At 41.6% G+C, this 21461-nt stretch overlaps 1 protein-coding gene across 1 annotated transcript in view; it reads right to left on the reverse strand.

The window, feature by feature from the left end:
* The window catches only part of pkd1b (polycystic kidney disease 1b), a 32839-nt gene extending 12140 nt beyond the window's left edge, over positions 1-20699 (reverse strand). Inside the window, exons 1-26 of the mRNA XM_026177296.2 lie at positions 20525-20699; positions 20151-20344; positions 19253-19371; positions 18954-19101; positions 18172-18437; positions 17313-18074; positions 16302-16433; positions 15973-16148; positions 15711-15847; positions 11302-14969; positions 10661-10813; positions 10382-10522; positions 9934-10210; positions 9624-9726; positions 9370-9498; positions 9099-9249; positions 8456-8593; positions 7478-7622; positions 6714-7400; positions 4132-4285; positions 3781-4036; positions 3491-3686; positions 3192-3359; positions 1573-1713; positions 1199-1409; positions 976-1099 (exon numbers count right to left, since the gene is read on the reverse strand). Coding sequence (XP_026033081.2) covers positions 976-1099; positions 1199-1409; positions 1573-1713; positions 3192-3359; positions 3491-3686; positions 3781-4036; positions 4132-4285; positions 6714-7400; positions 7478-7622; positions 8456-8593; positions 9099-9249; positions 9370-9498; positions 9624-9726; positions 9934-10210; positions 10382-10522; positions 10661-10813; positions 11302-14969; positions 15711-15847; positions 15973-16148; positions 16302-16433; positions 17313-18074; positions 18172-18437; positions 18954-19101; positions 19253-19371; positions 20151-20344; positions 20525-20637 — 8889 coding nt within the window. The 5' untranslated portion in view covers positions 20638-20699. The remainder of the gene's footprint in view (positions 1-975; positions 1100-1198; positions 1410-1572; positions 1714-3191; positions 3360-3490; positions 3687-3780; positions 4037-4131; positions 4286-6713; positions 7401-7477; positions 7623-8455; positions 8594-9098; positions 9250-9369; positions 9499-9623; positions 9727-9933; positions 10211-10381; positions 10523-10660; positions 10814-11301; positions 14970-15710; positions 15848-15972; positions 16149-16301; positions 16434-17312; positions 18075-18171; positions 18438-18953; positions 19102-19252; positions 19372-20150; positions 20345-20524) is intronic.
* Positions 20700-21461: the final 762 nt, after the last annotated feature.

A 21461-nucleotide genomic window follows, 5' to 3' on the forward strand; every position in this document is an offset into this window, starting at 1 on the left:
AAGGTTAGTGGTTCGATCCCTGTCTGCATGTTATAAGTGTGAATGTGTATGAATGTAGTTAGTAAGAACTCAGCTTAGAGAAAGTGTGTGAATGTGGGATGTTGTATAGAGCACTTTGAGTAATCTGGGAGAGTAGAAAAGCACTATATAAGAATCAGTCCATTCACTGTCTGAACAGAGTTTTGTCATGTTACTTTTGCACTATCATGTTCCAGCACATGTTGGTATTACATGGCTTGATTAAGGTACACATTAGGCTGACATCTGGGGCCAGAGCTGAAACTGTTATAGGCCAGCACAGGGCCAGCAGTGTGTCTACAACTGGCCTTGTGCTGGCCCATGTGTGGGCCATATCTGGCAAACCAGATCTGGGCCACCAAAGGGCCATTGTTCTTTGCGGTATGTGGGCCATGTGTAAGCACATTGTGTGGGCCAGATCCGGGCCATACTGATTTTGCTACGTGCGTGAGAGTGTTTAACAAACAAAGCATGGACGCACAGCTGACACAACCTCTAATCAGCAACTCTCTGATGGCACAAGTATTCTGTCTAATGTTTTGAAATTAATGCATGGCCTGTATTTATATAGCGCTTTACTAGTCCCTAAGGACCCCAAAGCGCGTTACATATCCAGTCTCTCTCACACACACACACACACACACACACACACACACAGGTGATGGTAAGCTACATTGTAGCCACAGCCACCCTGGGGCGCACTGACAGAGGCGAGGCTGCCGGACACTGGTGCCACCGGGCCCTCTGACCACCACCAGTAGGCAACGGGTGAAGTGTCTTGCCCAAGGACACAACGACCAAGACTGTCCAAGCCGGGGCTCGAACCGGCAACCTTCCAATTACAAGGCAAACTCCCAACTCTTGAGCCACGATCGCCCCCACGATCTTCAAGTTACTTTAAATAGGTTCACTAGTTAAAAAAAATAAAAATAAAAAGTTGATACTGTTTTTAATTACCCGACTGTGAGCTTTTCTAAACAGGAAGCAGAGGAAACACTGGAGAGGAAACACCAGCACAGCAACAGTCATCCCCACAGCAACCGTCTCCACGTTGGCGAGCAGATGGGCTGAAATGGGTCCACTTGAGTATAAAGAACACATATCGATTTGATCAATAATCTACTGGCTTATATCTGGAATTATTAGATCTTCGAGTATTGAGTACTCTCAGTCACTTCACCTGTGCCCCACAGTGCCAACAGCTCCATACCACAGAGCCCCCAGTGCCAGGTAGAGATGCAGCATAAGGGCACCGCAAGTAACTCTCTGTCCCCTCGTGAAACAGCTGTGAGGGGGGCGTTCCAACAGGGATAGCCACAGGTGGCGGTCGACCATGCCAAATATCAGCTGGGAGGTGAACACCCTTTTAAATAGAGTGAGCTCCTCTGGACCTTTTGGGACAAATGGAACGGTTCAAAGACAATGAAAGAAAAATATTTCAGTTTACAGGAAGAGAAAGCACACAAAGTGGAACTTTGATAGATCTGCTTAAGAAATGGCCTTAGTGCTTTTCCATTTAAACAGTTGAGTTCAGAGTAACATCTGCAACCTTACAAGAGGCAAGTACTTCCTTCTCCACTGTGCTGTTCGTCTCATTGTCAACAGAGAGCCAATCATCTAGCAGGAAGAAGAACATGTGGTCTGTCTGAGGGTCCCACACCACCACATGTTGCACATACCATGATGGGTCCAAACCTGTATTTACATGCATGTGAACACGCACACACACACACACACACACACACACACACACACACACACACACACACACACACACACACACACACACACACACACACATGCAGACATGTCTTAAACACTTACTGTTACTAATTAATCACACATTTCATTCACTAGAAAAACTGTTTCTAGTTAATCCCTATACTTACACTTTAAATACAGGAACACTTTATTGAACATGGTGTTTTGTGTCTGTCCACAGAGGCAAGTATGGACTCTACCATGCAAAGAAAAGGTAGCACTTAATAAAACATAACATAGGGTGTAATTTCCCCAAAGTTTACTGTGTATTTCTGATACAATTTATCCAAAATTAAGTTGTCATTTTAATTAGCTTAAAATATTTACCAGGAAGTATACAAGAATGAGGGAGTAACAATTTGAGGTCTTACTGGTAAGAAGAAATAAAGTACTGTAAGCATTTGTAAAGGAAACCTTTGAATATTTTAATAAAGCAGACACAAATCATACAGTAAATAAATATGTTAGTAGTTCCTTTTTTCTCTTGCCTTACATTTTAACCACACAATAATTTTAAGGACGCAGGTTGTAATGCTGAGTGGACTAAGTGCTGCATCCTAAACCATAATTACACAATAAATTAAGCTGTGTGAGCAATATTATAAAGTGAACTAACCAGCCCACGACTGCAGAGTTGTAGCTCAAATTTAAGGCTCAATTTGATGAAAATTACAATAGAATTTAAATTTGTAGGCTGTATTATAAAGTTCTTCCAATTAAAAAGGGATTTTTTTTTGCTCCCAAGCTCAGATGGAAAACTGTCCAATAAAATATTTATTTTCCTTTTGCTAATCGTGTACACTGACTATTAAAGAAGGGGACAATTTCTTATTTATTTCTTTATGAGTGCGCAATTAAAAACTCAGCATCTGTGGTGGCATGAGGGTGCATTGGTGTACATGGCATTAATGAGTAACTCTAACATCTTTGTGAAGGCACCATTATTCATGAATAATATATATACCGTTTTGGGGCACCATATGTTGTCATCCGGAAATTAAAGGCAATGCCAAACCATGCTGAGAATGTATAGTTCTGGAGCAAGAGTTGGGTGCTCAGCTTTCACACCTGTAACTCACACCTGTCACCCAGTAAAAAACTTGGACATTATGACTAAAAACAGGAGAAAAGAGGCCGTAAACTGTTAAGCAACTTCCCTCCTGAGTTCCCAAATGCTAACAGAGGGGTGTTAAAGGAAAATGTGATCACGTGTTCAAAGGGACTGTGTGTAAAACACAACAAAATAAAACATAAAACAAAAGAAATATCATTCTTACATTTGATTTGTTTGCTATTTTGAAAATCATTAAAGGTAGACTAGATTGCCTGGTGCTTGATTTTGTACACCTGAGGGAACAGAACTGGAAATAACTGAAGAGGCCTGGTCCAGTAATTGTGACCACATAATGTACCTGTGTTATCATGCCAGATGCGAATTTTCCAGACTTCGCCCATGTTGTCATCTGTCTCCACATGAAACTGGTCCAGGCTGCCACGCTGGAAAGCTCCATCCCTCTGCAGATGGTGCGAGCCGCTCTTTTTCAGACCATACAAACTAATGCCAACATGTGCCGTAGTCCCTGAAGGGTAGCACCACAGAAACGATCACTTTCCATTTAATTTTAAAGCATTCAAACAGGATAATTCAGCCATTACATGTAATGTTTGGCTTTTCATTTTCTGTCTCTTTAATGTCTTCTCTTTGGCTGACCTGCACCGGGCCTCCAGCCAGTCTTTACCAGCACTCTGTAGTGGTACAGCCCGGTTCGCCCACACAGTGGTACCTGACTCAGTCTCAGGCTGTCTAAGTGGTCCAGTTTGTGGGCAATGAGCCCCACCAGCAGGTGAATCAAAACCAGGGCAGCACAGATAATCCCTACCACCATGTTCCTCACAGGTTCTCCTGACTGCAGATTTGAATAGGGGGAGAAGGAAAAGAGCAAAAATCATGCATTTATTTTAATATCTACATCTGCTGTAATCCTCTGTGTTCTCACGTACAGGTGGTAGCAAAACAACAGCCCCTGGATGAACAAACAAACTGGCCCCAAACATGGTGAGGTGCTGGGTGAGACATAGCGCTGTGTGGAGTGTGCTGCCCTCCAGTGGTTGAAGACCTTCCCGGCTCCAACGCCTCTCCTTCACATTGTAGTACTGGCACAGAGAGCTGAACACGCACACAGACACATTGACTGGACCGCCGTCGACCAGAGATGAACTCAGGTTGACAGAAAGAGGCGTATCTGTCCCATTCAGACTGTTGTAGAGGAAAATTAATTCATGTGAAGGTCATCTTTATTCATCAAAATGAGCAATTAGAGCAGTGAGTTGCAGAAGAGAGCCGTAACTCACAGGGGAGACAGAAAAATGGTTTCTTCCGAGGAGCTGGCCAGATGAGAGAGTGTAAGAGCCCACTCTCTCATCAGGGAATCCTGGGATGCATTGGTCCTCGGCACTGCAGAGCTTGCTTCAATCTTGACATGTCCTACAGGCAGTGGAGCTGCTCCTAGTGGTGGATATTGCAGTTTAAAAGCAGTAATTTTATTAATAATAGCACAAACATATATTGCAGGTTTAATAAATAATTATGTACAAGAGGCACTACATGGTTGGTCCTGAAAGATACCTCCTATCCTGAAATGTGTACACTCATGTTATTAGTACATTTATTAATGAAAATGCATTCATATTTTGTAAGTATAGTAGTCATTGCATTGTTCGGGACTGACAGTAAAGTAACAGCAACACACTGATTATTTTTAAACAGTATTATTTTATTTATCTAAAAAGATAAAAAGCTATTCCCTGACTGTGATGTTTGCCCCCTGAGGTAGTCACTATGGACTGTAATAAACTGACTAAAAACTAGAATCATGCACAACAGACGTACAGTGCTATTCTTTTTTTGTTTTGCATATTTGTCACACTTCAATGTTTCCAACAAATTTTAGCATTAGACAAAGATAACCTGTAAAAATACAAAATAGATGGGGTTTTTTTTTTTACTTTTTAAATCTACCTTGCCCTATTTGAAAAAGTGGTATGATGTGAGACATTCAGAAATGGAAGAAAGTTTGAATAGTGGTGAATGTTCTCAGGAGTGGCCGATCTACTAAAATTAGTTCTAGAGCACATCACTGACTCATCCAGGAGTCACAAAAGAACCCGGAACAACATCTAGCAGCTGCAGGTCTCCGTTAAGGTCAGAGTTCAAGATTTAATAATAAGAAAGAGATGGGCAAAGATGGCATGGGAGAGGTCCATGGCAAAAACCATGGAAAACATCCTGATGATCCCCAAGACTTTTGGGGAAAATACAGTTGAACTTTTTGGAAGGTTTGATTCCTGTTGCATCTGTTTTCATTTCATAAAAGACCAGGTTTGGATAACTTCTTTCTCTTAATAAATGATATCATTATTTACTAAAGTAAAGACATAATTTAAATCTTTGTCTAATATTATGATTTGGCTTCTTATATGAAATGTACAGGTTTGATAAAATGTGTAATGTGTAAAAAATATTGTGTAAGAAAGGGGGCAAATATTTTTATAGCACAGTAGCTTTGGGTCTGAAAAGCTCTAAACCTGTATATTATTTAGCAGCCACCAGGAGGCTGCAAAAAATGTTTGGTCCTTTTGAAGTATATAAGAAAATTCCCTTGGCGTTGTATTCATTTTGGGTTATATGAATAAAATATTTAATCCATTTTATAAATTTAGGTCATAGTACCAGAAAGAATGACTATCCTGGCTAGAGTTAAACACTCTCACCCACATAGCAAAATTGGTATGGCCCGGATCTGTCCCACACAATGTGCTTACACATGGCCCACACAGTGTTGCCAACTTAGCGACTTTGTCGCTATATTTAGCAAGCTTTCAGACCCCTTAGCGACTTTTTTTCTAAAAAAAAGTCGCTAAAAAAAGACGTGAAAGCGCGTATCGCTTTTACTCTCAACAAGCAGCGGGTGCTGTAACGCAGTCAGTTCTTTTACTCTTTTACTCTTATGCTGTTTTGTGGATCACAAGGTTTAAAACTACTTATAAACACACACACACAAAGTAACTCCACCACAGTGCCTATTTCGGGTCACTTTTGCCGGTCCAAGCCCGGGTAAAGGAGCAGGGTTGGAATTGTGACATTAAAAAAAACAATAATTGCTAAAAGAAATTTAATTTGTGCTGTGCTGGATCTATTTAAGAACTAAATAGAAATTAACCAGCAGTGCCGGCTTGATACCAGATCCGGGCCAGACCTGCTTGCTATGTGGGTTGGCTAAGGTTTGTGATAGTTAGCTAATAAGTGTATGGATTTTTGCACTGAGATCCTGGCTACTAGCTCGGCACATCTGGTTTCAAAACACAAGAATAGTGATGATGACATTGCTCATCTCAAGGCTTCAGACTAGAGCACTTATTTACACCTATTTTTCCTGGTGTAAAAACATAAATGCATCCTGGTAATCAAGATAGCTAGTAAGCGCAAGCATTAGCTGATAGCTCCCCAGCTCACTCTTCTTTACCTGGTAAATGTATTTATTTATAAACAACAGCCCAGGATGTTAAACAGTTATATCAGCCTTGCGAATATTTTATGAAAAGAAGAGGTTAATGTCTTTAAAATCAGACCTAAAAAACACACAATGTTCTAAACTCAATATGAACTTTTGTAACTGTGTTTGCAAGAAAACCCCACAGAGCTCCATTAAGTATCAGGCTATAAAAGCAATGAGCTGTGATATGCTAAAGGACCCCATAGAGTTTAGGAACTGTGTATTGACTTAATAAGAGGCTTTAAACTAAGAAATAGTAGCTTTTGTGTTCATATTTGTAATGGGTATTTAGCTAAAACTTCTACACTCATGAAAACAGAAACAGGTAACAAATCTGGAGCAGGACAGACCCAGAGTAAGAAAAAAATAAAGAAACTGTACCTGGCGCCAAGGTGAACTTGAAGGCGATATATAAACCTGCATTTTCATCCAGGCTATCTGGAACTTTTACTGTGAAGTTCAGCTGTCCTTTAGTCGGTAGTGTTACAGTAAGACATGTCCCATTCCTATCTTTACCTACTCTCTCATTTCCATGATCCAACGAGTACTTATTTGGCAGGGCGACCTGAATGGCTTGTTCAGGGTCCAAACCCACAATGGGTATGGGCTGACCCTGAGGAGTGCTGAGCTCCATGGCCACAAGAGTGGTAGAAATTGGAGGATTGGCTCCTTCCAGTAAAGCGTTGTTATCCAGTAGTTTATCCAAACCAAACAACACCTGCACCACCTCAGACTCTGTATTCTCCAGATGAGCTATCAGGGAGGAGGGCATAGTAAACTGACAATGATGAGAAGCCTTAGATTTGTCAGGAAATGATGACTGCCTCGTTATCTGGTTTGACTGGCAGAGGAGATCAGAAGGGTCTCCTTGGAAACCCACTGAGGTGATATAGTTGGTGGACAGCAAAAAAGGCACCTCGCCAGAAACATATGAACGCATCAGTGTGCGCATTAGAGCTCCAGCATGACTCAGTGCTGACAGGGAGATTACTGATGCTCCCTGCAGAGTTCCCGAGTAGGCTGGGTAAAAACCACTGGATGATTCAGACGCGGCTGCCAGAGTACTACCTGGAAACACATAGAATATGGTAAATTTGATGTCAGTACATGACTATTTCATGCAGGAGATGGTGGTTGGCCAGCACCTATAACATTAAGGATGTTTCTTCCCTTATCTGCGGCTGACAAAACGGCAGGATCCGTCTCTTTCTCTATTACATGGATCATCTTCCCCACAGTTTCCAAAACTTTCTTCTGAGAGGTTTCACGTACCAACTCACTGGGAACAGCCTGGAGTAAAGAAAACATGCAATGTCAATGCAAGCAAAAAGAAAAAGAAGACGACTATGCTTCTGTTGGGATTAAATAATTTGCAGTGCCTCAATAATTCTATGCTTTTTAATAATAAGTGTTATAAAGTTATATAGTGTAGTATTAAGTGGACACAGCCCTGAAAAATAAAGGCATTAGACCATGTGTCCTTGGAGAGTAGAAAGCTGCAGACTCTCACTCACGCTTGCCTGGGGAAATGTAGATAAGAGGGGACCATCTCTAGTGGAAAGTTACTGAGACGCTATTGTTTAGACTAGAATGAGAGAGCTTCTGTAATAAAACTGTCAGGGGCACACCACCATTTTGAGATCCACGGCAACGTGTCATGCAGGACGCATCTCCCTTCTAGAAGTAATAAAGTGTTAAATGGTCTACTGAGCAGTGTTTTGTCTTCCATCGGATGCCTCTGAGGAATCAGTGTTGATATTTACACTTCACATAATACATAAAACATAAAAGTCATGCTCTTGTTACTAAATCTATAATTATGATCCAGTAATATAATGTAAAAGGCTGAATTTCTGCATAATAAGTAGGTACGTAATTTATTTATTTTTTGCATTGTAGTATTACTACTTTTGTCATGAACCCCCCACAGCAAGATACCGAAGCCCAAAGTTGCTCCATTTCACGTCTGTGAGCTAAATTAAGCTTGCGGTGGGGGAGTGGTGCTGACCTTTTCCTTCAATTCTCTACCAGAAAGCCAAGTAAATTTTTCCAAAATGTCAAACTGTTGCTTCTTCCCCTCAAGCTCACAGTTTTTGTCTGGGCATTGTCTGTGGGTTCCTTACCACAGACTGCGACAGTGTCGCACTGATCTGATCAACATCTAGTAAGGTGGACACAGGGAGAGAGGCGAGAGCTTCTGTTACATTTTCTCGGATCTCCCTCCTATCCATGAGTTCCTCGGCAGTCCACTCAAAGTCCATCTGGTGAAAGGAGTGAAGTGCAGACTCAGGATTCAAAGTAACAAATAATAGTCAAGTTTTATTACAAAACTAGTAGCTACAGGCCAGAAAAGGAAATCAATAAGAGGTAATCCAAGTAAAATCGTTTTCCAAAAGGGAACCAATAGGACACAGGAATACAGAGATTTAATTTTCAAGAACATCGAAATACATAATGAGTGGCAGGGCAATCGGGATGTTGGGTACAAGACGGCATCAAGACACGATGTAAGACCATTCACCCAGGAGAGCTCAAAACACCAGTCACATGATTGCCAAAGAAGAAAAGGAAATGAATAATCACTGAAACATGAATTAACTTGACAGAGGGAAAACACAGAAGGAAACACTGACGGGACTAATAGAATTTTAATCTTATAATCTAAACTAAAACTCCAAAAAAAAAAAGCTCAAGAAAAAATCTCTAATACCAAAATCCACAGACCATGACACATGCACTGGAATATGAACATTTTACATACACTACCTGATTGAGCTTGCTGGTGAGGGCAATGCAATACGGGATGATTTCTTGAGGATTACCATGTTGGACCAAAGCCCACAGTTCAGTCTGGCTCTTGTTTCTGAGCCACTGACTGGCAGCTTCATTGACTGCAGGATTTTCCACTGTTAGTGTTCTTGGGAATGCAGAAATGCAGGGCCACATCAGTTCAGTGCATTAAACTTTACAGACACTGGGCCTGAGATGTATTATTCATAAAGAATTCTCTTAGATTTTAACTAACACGACTTCTCACCTGTTCAAAGCCACAGACTTTGCCCCAGAATGGTTCTCTACAAGCAGAATGACTCTGATAACTGACACGGTTTCTCTTTGTCCAGAACTTCCCACTGGGACCAGCGTGCTGAACGTTGACTGTGTCCCCCTTGGGAGAAAAATTCAGACAATCCAAACTATAACTTTGTGTTATGAAAGGCTTAATTTTAAAGGAATAACTAAGCCTGCATGTACTTGGATGTCTATTAATAACTGCAAGCTGAGGCCATTTACCTATAGAGTGTGAGCACAGGGCACACAGTGCTAATGAGCTGACATAATGCCACCTGGAAGGTATAGATCAACTGAGAGACTCTGCTTTCATCATCTTGCCATCCTATCCCAGAGAGAGCAGATGTTAGACACAACCATAAACAACAACGTACATTAAACTCCAGCTGTGTGATTTTAACTTGTTTCATTAAATTTGTCAGCTGGGTTGAAAAGTGTGAAAAAAAAAAACATTTACACTTTTAACCTGTCAGATGAAAACATCAATGCAAATTAGATTGTGTAGCCCTGTCGTTTTATAACTTAGTGATACCTGAACAGTTGTAGGTGACCTTTGTCTCCAGTAGTTGTATGTCTGACTCTGGACTCAGATCACATAGGCCGCCGTGTGGTGGATTGTTTGTTTGTATCATCAAGACGGCACTGCCCCGTTCCCCACTGTGAGGCTGGGCTACATCTAGGGCAAAGTAATAACTCTGTCCTGGCTGAAGGATGCCTGATCGCACCACCAAGCGAGAATATTTCCCTTTAGTGGTGACCTCATCAAGGACAAGGGACAGACCACTTTGGTCATGAGCTCTCCATTTGTACTGTAGAAGACACGTTCATGAATCACAGTAATAACAAAATATATAGGCATATTTATATATTTCCCAATTTAAAAATAATCAGCCAGTCATTACTTTAATTTATCTACTAAAGAAATAATTAAATACAACCTCACACAATATTTCTTTTGCATTTAATTTGATAATAGTTACCTGTGCCTGGTCATCACATTGTCCACAACGTCCAGAAAGGATAACGGGGGCGTTGTAACTGATGTGGTTAGCAGATGAGCGAACAGAACAGGATACACATTCTATAGTCACAGGAAGCAAGTGAGCGTCACTGACAGTTACCTGAAAGAAATAAGACATAAGACAAGGTTTGATGGTCATTCAGCCCAGTAGCTTCTTCCCTCAGTGACAAGTTCATCCATACCTGCTTATATCTCCAAAATCATCTGATTGCAAGCAATATTCAACATAACTCCATACCGTTTGGTTAACAGAGGAAGGTTTCCTTCCTTCCTTGTGCACAGTAAGGGTGAAAATGTAGATTGTGCCAGGGTGTAGATGATTACTTTGTATAGTCATCCTACTGCTGGTCCACCCGATGGGCTGCTTTACAAAAGAGGACTCTTTGGAGTTCTGCAAATTGTTGTTATAGTTAGACGCGCGATCTGATATCCTCGTGTTGGTGTTGTTCCCAGATCATCATACTAAATGTTGTTCCAGGATCAACATTGCAAGTGACCAATCAGATTGTTGTGACGTCATACTTTTGCGACTTCGGGAAAAACCGGCGTAAAACAAAAAACTGTACTTAAGCTGCGAGAAACCACCTCTGTCCGCCGATCAACGGACCCTAACCCTAACCCTAACCGTAACCCTTTAATAAACAGTAAGCAGAACTGATATTGTCCTTGCAACATTGGAATTTCATAAATGCACGAATGGCTTGGCGCGCAAAAGAATAACGTCACAACAATGTGATTGGTCACTTGCAATGTTGAACCTGGAACAACATTTTCATGATGGTCTGGGGACAACACCAACATGAGGATATCAGATCATCCATAGTTAGACACAGAATGAATGCAATACAATAGAAATCTTAAACATACAAAGCTGCCTACCACTGCCATGCAGCTCCAGTGATACTGAAGGGCATCTTCTACTCCTGGCTCAATATCAGGGTCATAAGAGTCAGACCCATCAAGGACAAGGTTGTTTAAGCTGGACCACCATCTGTGGGAGCCTCCCTTGATGAGAGCTACTAATGGTGAGTGGACCACTGTGATGTTAGTCTTCAGTTTGAGGAGGATGGGAGTTTCCTGGAATGAAAGTGTGAATACCAGGCAGTAGCTCCCTACATTAAGCACATGCTTTGGGATTGAGAGAAAGGGTGTTGCATCCTCCAGATTTTGGAGAATGACTTTGTTTCCGGAAATATCAGTGTTGCCATAGGCACAGTCTGACTCGGTGAATACCTCCCACAGATAGAGAGTCTTGTAAGAAGAGCAATTAATATTCATACTTGCTTCAAAGAAACTTGTTCTAGACCTAAATATAGTAGACTGGCTTTGGACCAGGGAGGCCTGTGGGCTGGAACATTGAAGATCCTCCACCTCTATGTGTAGCTGTGAGGACACATTGCTGACACTGTTGAAAACTGTGACCATAACTTTGTATTTGCCGGTGTTATAATAAGTGTGGTTAATAGCACTTGACTCTGTCACTAATAATTCCTTGGACTCTCCAAAGTCCCACACATATTTAATATTGCTTCCTTTGCCCACCGTTGCAGAAAATCGGACAGGATGTTCAACAAATATTTTCTTTGAATGACAGACGAGCTTTACTTTCCTAACAGGCCACTCGACTGTAGCAGTCAGGTTTACTGTCTGAGAGCATTGTCCATTGCTGGCTGACACACTAACAAACAATGAACCACTATCCAAAGGAGTAAAGATGACTTCTTTTCCCATGAGCCAAGTGGGCCTTGACCTTTCCAAGTGAAACATCCAGGTGTAGTTGACTGGAAATCCACTTTGAACCTCTGCTTTGAATTGGGTTCCTTTCTGAGCTTCTAGAGTAGTAGAACAACAGTTTACAAGTTGCAAACCTTGAACTTGCTCAGTGATTAGAATGCTAGAGGACGCCTCTGCACTACTGACCTGGTTGAAAGCTTGAACTGTAACTATGTGTCTCCCGACTGGAAGACTTGATGTGGTGTATTGGCCCTCAAAAATATCATGACTTAGAGTCCAGTGTTTGTTTTGGAAAGTTATAAGAAAGCTTACATTGCTTCCTTTGGAGATTGTTGGAATAAATGTTACTTGTTTGTTACTACAGAAGGAGGACTTGCTATTGCCCAGCACAAGACCTTTGACTGCATCCTGGACTCTGACATTGTGTGAAACCATCTGCCAACTTATCTCATTGGAAACATTCAGATACACCTGGTAGGTGCCTGCATGTGGAAATCTGTAGATAAATGTTTGACTGGTTGAGGTGAAAATGTTCTGTTTAGCAGTTCTAGCTTTCCAGTCCCAATGCAGATCATTACCCTTGTGAATAAACCCATGAAAGGAAAGAGTAGCACTTGCATTGACATAAAATGGATGTGTCTTGTTGTCAATTTGAAAGTCTACATCTTGGACTTCTTCCTGAACCAAAAACGGTTTGGTGTTGTTACTCTGGCTAACAGCGTTCCAAACTACAACTGTGACAAGATAAGAACCCAGACTTGGAAAAGTGTAAAGCAGAAAAGGTTCCTGTGTCTGAAGGGGTAAAAGGTTAGCATTCATATGCCAAAGATATTGTAAGTCTGATCCGGTATCCACAAAAACAGAGATATTCACTACTTTCTTCCATGCCACAAAGTTTGACTGTACTGTTATGACTGCATTTTTTACACGTTCAACTACTACTAAAGAAACACTCTTGGTAACCTCACCCAACACATTGGAGGCTCTAAGCTGAACTGAAAGATTACCAGGTGTTCCAGGTAACAAATGAAAAAGTTCTCCTTCACCTGCAATTTGTTGGGTTGTTTCACTCTGTCTGGCAAGCCAATGGAAAGTAATGTTGGAGCCTTTGGTGACTGAAGTAGTAAACAACACTTCCTCATGAGTTGGTATATATTTCTCATTTATCAGGCTTTGACATTCAATCTGAAGTCCCTCTATTCTTTCAAATGCCTCAATTAAAATATCTGCCTCTCTTTTACTCAATAGATTCTGTGCTATAGCGCTTACTCGATACACTCCTGGTCTCGGGAAAGCAAATCTAAACTCATGAGTTCCCTGACTGGTTAAAGATATGCCTTCTACTGTCCAAAAGTAGCTGGCACTGCTAATTCCAGCACTGCTAACTGCTGTGATGACAGTTTCCTCTCCTACCACAGAATAAGGGTGGCTGGTGTGAAGTGAAAGATCTGAAACAGGGAGTAATACGTTCACTGTGAGGGTTGTAGAGTCCCGGCTAACAGCGTTAAATGCTGTTGCAGTGACTGTGAACTGACCCAACAAAGTAAAGACATGTGAGACGTTATGTTTCTGCTCCGCTGGTGACCCATCTCCAAAGTTCCACAGCACTGACACATTGGTGCCAGCACAACTGGCAATCCAAAATGATGCTACTGTATTGACAATCAGTGCATCACTTTGGCTATTGTGCCAAATAGAAAGTCCGCTCACTGGTTTTTGAATGGTAATGTTAACTTTGGCTGTTTTGCTGCTGACTTTGTTACTTGCTGTTACTGACACCTCTTCAACACCTTCATCTCCAAAGACAAAACACCTCTCAGAGTTTTCAGTTACAGCAGCAAGATCATAGGAGTTACTAAACCATTTGAACTGGTAACCCATCATCTGTTCAGGGGACACTAACACACCAAAGCATATTTGTTCGCCAACTGCCACCACATTCTTTGAGCGTTGCATCACAACATTCGTTATCGAACTTTGAACACAGACACTCGTATTAAATGAGCTACGTGTGAAAGAACTAAACACAGTCAGGTTAACATGAAAAATACCATGGCTTGGAAATATATGCATGGCTGTGGACTGTCCTATCACTACAGTTACATTTGAGTCTTTAAACAGCCAATGAAAAGTCAGACTGGATATGTTTCCATTCACCAGAGCTGTAAACTGCGTGTCTTTTCCACTCATGATGCATTCTGTCGGGAGAACACCTCTAATAGTCAAAGCATAGACCTCAACAACGATAGACTGAAAAGCTTTGCTGACAGAATTATAGACAGTCACTTTTACTGTATAGTTCCCTGGAAACTTATAGATGTGTGACATGGAACCATCTGTAAGATTCTCCTGCTGGGACCCATCACCAAAGTCAAAATCCCAGAGGAGGGCCGTACCAGTAGAAACCTCAGCTTTGAAATCTGTAGCAGAGCCAACTTCACTTGATCTGCTGCTGGAGACAGTTAATCCAGAGATTTTCTCCATAACTACCACCACGTGCCAGGCACTAATGGATGAAACTGTGTTATTAGCCAGTACTGTGATGTTGTATACTCCTGCAGATCCAAACCTACGGCCAGTTCTAGCGTGGATGCTTTGGACAGCTTTAGAACCATCTCCAAAGTCCCATGTGTAGAAGACAACAAAAGCGGAGGGTTCGGTGGAAGCTTCCAGGTCGAAAGTCTGGTTGACATCAGGCACCAAAGTGGAAGGGGAAATGAAGAGGCTGATTAACAGAGGGCGGACATTTATCTTCATGGATGTTTCAGTGTTGTCATATTGATTGGAGACTTGAACGTGAAGTGTGTAGTCCTCTGGATTAAACACAGAAAATGAATTTTGCTTTATTGTACTAAATACTATAAGTGCATAGCAGTCAACCACAGTGTCATTTGTGGTACTTCCTACTATAGATTTGAGAAAATTTCAAAAATATTATCCTTTCTAAAGTGGTTAAAAAAAATATGAATCTCCATTAAAAGAGAAACAAATGGTTTAAAATATCTACATATGATTCTGGGGTCTCTGCCAAAAAGGCAACAAAGAGAAAATGTAAAAGTTAAATTAAATTAACTAAAAGTTAATTTAATGTTTGCTTAACTGGCTGTTTAAAGCACCATTAAACTCATATTAATTACCTTTTTGGCCAGCGTTTGTTGGAGAAACTAATTGTAAACATAACACTGCTCTACTGCGAACACATAAAGTCAATATGCTGAAGGAGTTTGCAATCATTTGCCTCATTACACATCAAGCAGACATATAGGAACATTAGTATTTAGAATCTGGTTTGGTTTTAACCAAAATGTGCAGCACTCCCAAATGCTCTAATATGTCCTCCAGACTTTCTAACAGTGTTGATGCTTGGTAGGTAGAATACAGTGGGTTTACTGGAGTTAGTTGCTAAAATCAGCTTTTTTGTTAAGAAATAGGAAGGTCTGATTAAAAGTGGCAGTGAACCAAAACATTAAAGACATGGGATGTAAAGTTAAAATAGTGAAAAATATTACAATAATCAGCAGTGTCAATAATTTAAGTCTTCTGTGTGTGTTTACCTGGGATCTGATAGCTGTAGTTTACCGAGTCCTGGATATACATTTGCTTCTCTCTTCTTGCCACATGTGCTTCCATGGCCTGACATGGAGCAGGCTGCGTGTGGATGACAGTGCTACTGCCATCCCCAAAATCCCATCTAAGTGACAAGTTGCATGAAAAGCATACAAAAAGAGCTTTATGAGTGCATTTTCAGTGTGAGACTTTCTTGTCAATAAAAAATTCAATAAAAGTCTTGGGAGAGATGGCTACAGAAGTCCTTACCTAAAGGTAACTGGAAGGGAGATATCAACTCTGACCCTCACAGTGTAGAGGTGAGTAACATCCACAGCCACAACCTCACTGACTGACAGGAACTCTGGGTCAGCTAGCAGCGTGATTTCATCTGCAGTCAGGAGGATTTGCTGGCTCTGTGAGCTCACGGGGTTGGATGCTGTCACCTACAGATAGTTCACTGATTACTAAAACTGCTTTTTCAATCCTTTTTTCTATTACGGTAACTGTAATCATGAAATTTCTATTTGTTATATTTGCCAAATAATTTATAACAACTAATATCTGAGCATAGTGCACTTCTTTTTTTTTTTTTTTACCAGCAGCTTATACTCAGCAGGTTTCTTGAACATTACACTGTAAGATCTCCCTTCATAGGCAAACTCTTTCAGGTCGTCAATCACCCATGAGAATTTTACTGAAGAGCCGCTCTCCACTGTGGCTGTAAATGACTACAAAATAAAACATAAAAAATGTCATTACATTAAACTAAGGTAACTAACATTACTTTCATATCCATGTTTAACTGTGATTGCAACTCTTACTAAAACACTAACTAAATGTAATACAAAATAGTCAATGGCCTCCAATTTAAGCACTTAAGACGGCTCAACCACAAGTGGTCCAGTCAGCCTGAAACACTGTGGTGATGAACAAAGCAATGTGACCAGTGCAGAGAGCTTTCAGTAACTGATGGATTCAAATAGGAATCTTTGGTCCTATGCATTGTGAGCTGAAATATCTTGGACTTGATGAAATATTACACCAATGATCCACTGGAATTGTAAATTAATGTAGATAAGAAACATACTATACTTATCAACTTTATGTTACGTGTAAAGGTTCTTTAGGTATTCCTGCTATGAATTCTTGAAGTTATACTTGCAAATTTAACATTTTTTGCTAAAAACAAACAAAACCAAAAAAAAATCTGACAAAACAAACCTCTGGAAAAGTTTTTAAGTTGCCAATTTGATTTCTCTGTAGTAAGAAAAATAAATAAATCTAAAATTGCCAGTGGCTGGAGTTATGTAGTATATTAGCTTTTTCCTGTGTTGGCCATCACACACACATGCAACCCTTATGTGGATAGACGGTTAAAATGATGGATGGATGGATGATTATGAACTACTGTCTGGGGACCATATGTGTCCTCCAGAACTTGGATAACAATTCATCTAGTTGTTATTAATTTCTTTTGGTTGCATTCAAACTGGCATAACAATTAACATAAACTGCTATTTTGAGACTCACACAAGCTATTTCGTTAAAATATATTGTTAAAAAAAAACTTAGCATCTTTGTCACTGTTTCCTTTTTGGTGGTCTCACCTGCGATGTATCTACAAGCATCCTCAGGCATCCATGTGACTCAACACTAAGCCCCGTCACAGGCTCGTAGCCACAAACCTTCATGCTCAAACTCTGAAAACTTTGCACATCCATCACACTGATGTTCAGGATTTGAATTCCAGGTGATGATAAGACCAGAGTCACAGATGAAAACCAGGCATCCTGGGATTGCTTCCTACAGCCAAGTAAAGACTGAAACATATTTTCAGGACAGGATGGAAGAAACGGAACTCCAGTCTGGAGCACCGGGGCTGACCATGAGCTGCTGGCTTTTTCTCCAAACAGGGCCTTGAGAATAATGACAGTTGGGGCATTGATTTGGACATGAATCTGGTTCTTATCATCTGGGAGTGGGTGAATGACCTCAAGTTGGAATTTAGACCTAAGACTGGGATTAGGGCCTGTAGTAAGGGGCCTAATACCACTGACAGTGGCTGTCTCTGTCGGAGTATAGTCAAAGATGTCTTCATGCTCCGTAGCTCTGTGAAGGGTGTCCACATAAAGCATCCTTAGATTACACACAACTCCATCCACCCACTTGCTTCCTTGGGGCAGTAAAGTAACTCCTTCCAACCAGCCTCCCCACTCCATCCCCCTGAAGGACAGGTAACTTTGGCTCCAGGGAGAGTTTCGAGAGGCTTCACTGTTTAGGCAATGTAGAAATGTTCCAGAGTCAAGAGTGTGCTGTATAGCCACAATATCATCAGGGTAAACCACGATGGCTCGCTCTAAGAGGGACAGCTATTGAAAAAACGAACATGATAATGTGTAAAGAATTATTGTGGCATACGTTTTAAAAGGTGCATTTTCCAAAAAGGTTGCAAGATAATCAACAAACCCTTATGGTGTTTAGCTCGAAGGTGGGGTTTATTTTCAGAGGCAGGTCTGCCACCACGTGATAGAACGGTGGTAAGTCGGAGTATCTTGGGGGTAAGGCAAAGCCCCGATTTCTGATGGCAGAGTCGTAGGTGCTGCATGGACTGGTGGTGAGCACGCATGCCTCCAGTAGATGGCACCAGTGCTGCCCTGTGCTGCAGCCCCCTGTAGTGTTACACAGCGGTACTGCTGAGCAGCAGCTGAATGGATTAAGGAGAGAGCTGCAGCCTGACAAATAAAAAAGCAGATTATCACCTACAGTATCAGACAAGTACATCCTACACCTCCTTCCCATTAGCACCTACTCAGCTCGACTCAACTTGACTCGGTTTTTAGCGTTTTCTATCAGGTGGTAACTTGGTTAGTAGTTGTACCTAGTCAGCCTGGGTTCCCATCAAGCTGAGTCAAGCAGAAAATGTGATGTCGATAGACTGCGTGCCATCACTGAGAGTGATGTCACTGAATAACCCAAGAGCCTGCATCATTTTTTGACTCTCTTCTTTTAGTCTTACAAAAGGCCATAAAGTGACCAGCAGGTATACATCACCTCAGTGTCCTCCAGTTTGTGTTGTGTTTGTGTTGCGTACAAATGACACACACTGCACACTCTGCCTTCCTATAACTATCCCACCAACATTGAGGTAGTACTAAATTGTACTGAAAAATATCCCAAACTGAGTTGAGTGGATCTGAGCCAAGTAGGTGCTATGAAAAATTAGGCTTTAGTCACAGCTGTTTCAGTACCTGGAGGTACCAAGTGGTAGTTAGGGTTGCAGTAGGGCCGAAGTATCTGGACACGAGCCAGAGAGGACACAGGACTGGGCTGGACCACCAGTTCCACTGATAGCAACTGACCTGCATGACTGAACCACAAGCCTGGGAAAAGCTGCATCTGTGGGAGACATGGGAGCCTACTTATATACAAAAGTTGTGAGTGTTTCATCCTCTCCTTTCCCTAGTTTGGAATCACATAGCAGCCGTTCATCTTATAATATCCTATGAGTCCTTGAGTCAGGAGTCAGTGATTAAGCACAATACTTTACCTCTGCTGTGTGCCGTCCGATGTCTGGAACACTGGGAAGAAGCTGCACGTGGGTTTCCGCATATATGCCGGTCATGAGAGCCAATCCAATGAGGTAACTGTCTATCGATGGTAAAGGCGCTACAGGAAGATGAATAAAACAAAATCACCTCAGTCTATTTCAAATGACATTTTTTATATATTTGACCTGACCCATTGAGGCATGGACACTAACTAACAACAGATCCTTCAAGTCCTGTAAGTTGAGAGCTGGGGGGCCTGCATGGTATCCCACAGATGCACAATTACACTGAGATTTGGAGAACTTGGAGGCCGAGTCAACACCTCAATCTTGCTGTCGTACTCAAACCATTCCTGCTTTTCTTTCCAAGCTCCTTAGACCAGTCAAGAAATACTATTTCCATGAAATGCTGTGTATGGCTGGCAATAATGCTTAGGTAGGTGTTATGTGTCAAAATAACATCCACATGGATCCACAAGGATTTCCAACAGAACGTTACCAAAAGCTTCACACTGCCTTCGTCAGCTTGCCTTCAACCCATATTGCATCCTGGTGCCAGGAGTTCCCCAGGTAAGCGATGAACACATTAGTCCCTAATATATCCCACCCACTAACAATGTCATGATGACGAGAATAATTAGTGTTATTCACTTCACCTGTCAGTGGTCATAATGCATGCTTGGTCGGTGTTTAAATTAGGCTTTGCCAAATTATCAGCATGTTCAGTCGAGCTGTGTTTTTCTGTTTCCAGAGCTTGAGCTTTGCTTGCCCTCTGCTTTTGTTTGTTTGCCAGCTTGCCTGCCACCTGAAAACTACCATACTGCCTGCATTCAGTTCTCCTTCCTGCTTTCACATTCATGCGTGTTTCTGGTGTCCTTTAATGAAACAAAAATCTCACCATTTACTTCCATTTCACAGATGAAATGGTATTGTCCTCCACACTGGGCCTTCCTCCACCTTCCCAGTGTTCCCAGTGCCATCTGAGTGCACTCCCCTGGACTATCATCATCTTTGTCCCGCCATATTGGACTTTGTGACTGAACAACCCCTTCCTGGTCAGAGTCCTGCAGCCATACCCACACAGTGGTTTTCCTAAAATACAAAATGTTACACATTCTGTGTTAAAGATTAAAAACAGGCTGAAGAAGCATCTCCTCCTGAGAACCAGGGTCATCATTTGTCCTCTGCAGTAGACACACAAATCACAAAAAAACAGAAAGTTCTCAGGAGAATATGATATGAATGACTGTGTATATTGTTTGTCAGACTCACAGTGGAAAGGCATGAAGAAAGAAACTTTGAAGTTCTAGGCTGTCAGCAGCTGCTAAGTCCCCTCCCAGGGTCGTTCTGCATGAAGCCCGTGCTTCAAACCATGACACTGCCATCTCTGACAGCCAATAGCATCGTAGGCTGGTCAGGTGAACCTGACTGCCTTGCGGGCAGGGAATGTTCTCTGGAAAGCAACAGCAAAACTTAGCGAACCACATGCAAGGAGTGCTTTCTTACATAACTCATGTGAATCACATCAGTGATTAGCTTTAAATCCAGCTGAACAAAGACACATTTGACAGAATCACATTTCAGCTTTTAGGTTTAACCTTGACGTTGTGTTTGTGAGACTTCAAAGCACCTGCTGGTTTTATCAGGAAATTTGAGCTACAGCACTGGTTTTAGGAGAGAAGCGCTACATGCTCCATGTGTAATGTTCTGTATGAAATACAGTCAATTTAGTGGGACAAACATTCCTCTTTAAAAGTTCTCTGTTACAAGTAAAATGCACACATTCAAACTGTGACAAGATCATCAGAAAAACTTTAAACTATGAAAAATTGAAGTATCCATTAATAATAATAATAATGGATTGCATTTATACAGCGCTTTTCGAGACCCTCAAAGCGCTTTTACAATTCCACTATTCATTCACACACTGGTGGAGGCAGCTACAGTTGTAGCCACAGTTGCCCTGGGGCAGACTGACAGAGGCGAGGCTGCCATATCGCGCCATCGGCCCCTCTGGCCATCACCAGTAGGCGGTAGGCGAAGTGTCTTGCCCAAGGACACAACGACCGAGACTGTCTGAGCCGGGGGTCGAACCAGCAACCTTCCGATTACAAGACGAACTGCCAACTCTTGAGCCACGATCGCCCCATTAGTCTCTTTTTACTCCTTTACTCTTTTTAGTCTCTTCTATCCTTTTTACTGGGCTGAC

This window comes from Astatotilapia calliptera, chromosome 8 (genome assembly GCF_964374335.1).
Source record: "Astatotilapia calliptera chromosome 8, fAstCal68.1, whole genome shotgun sequence".
Lineage (NCBI taxonomy): Eukaryota > Metazoa > Chordata > Actinopteri > Cichliformes > Cichlidae > Astatotilapia > Astatotilapia calliptera.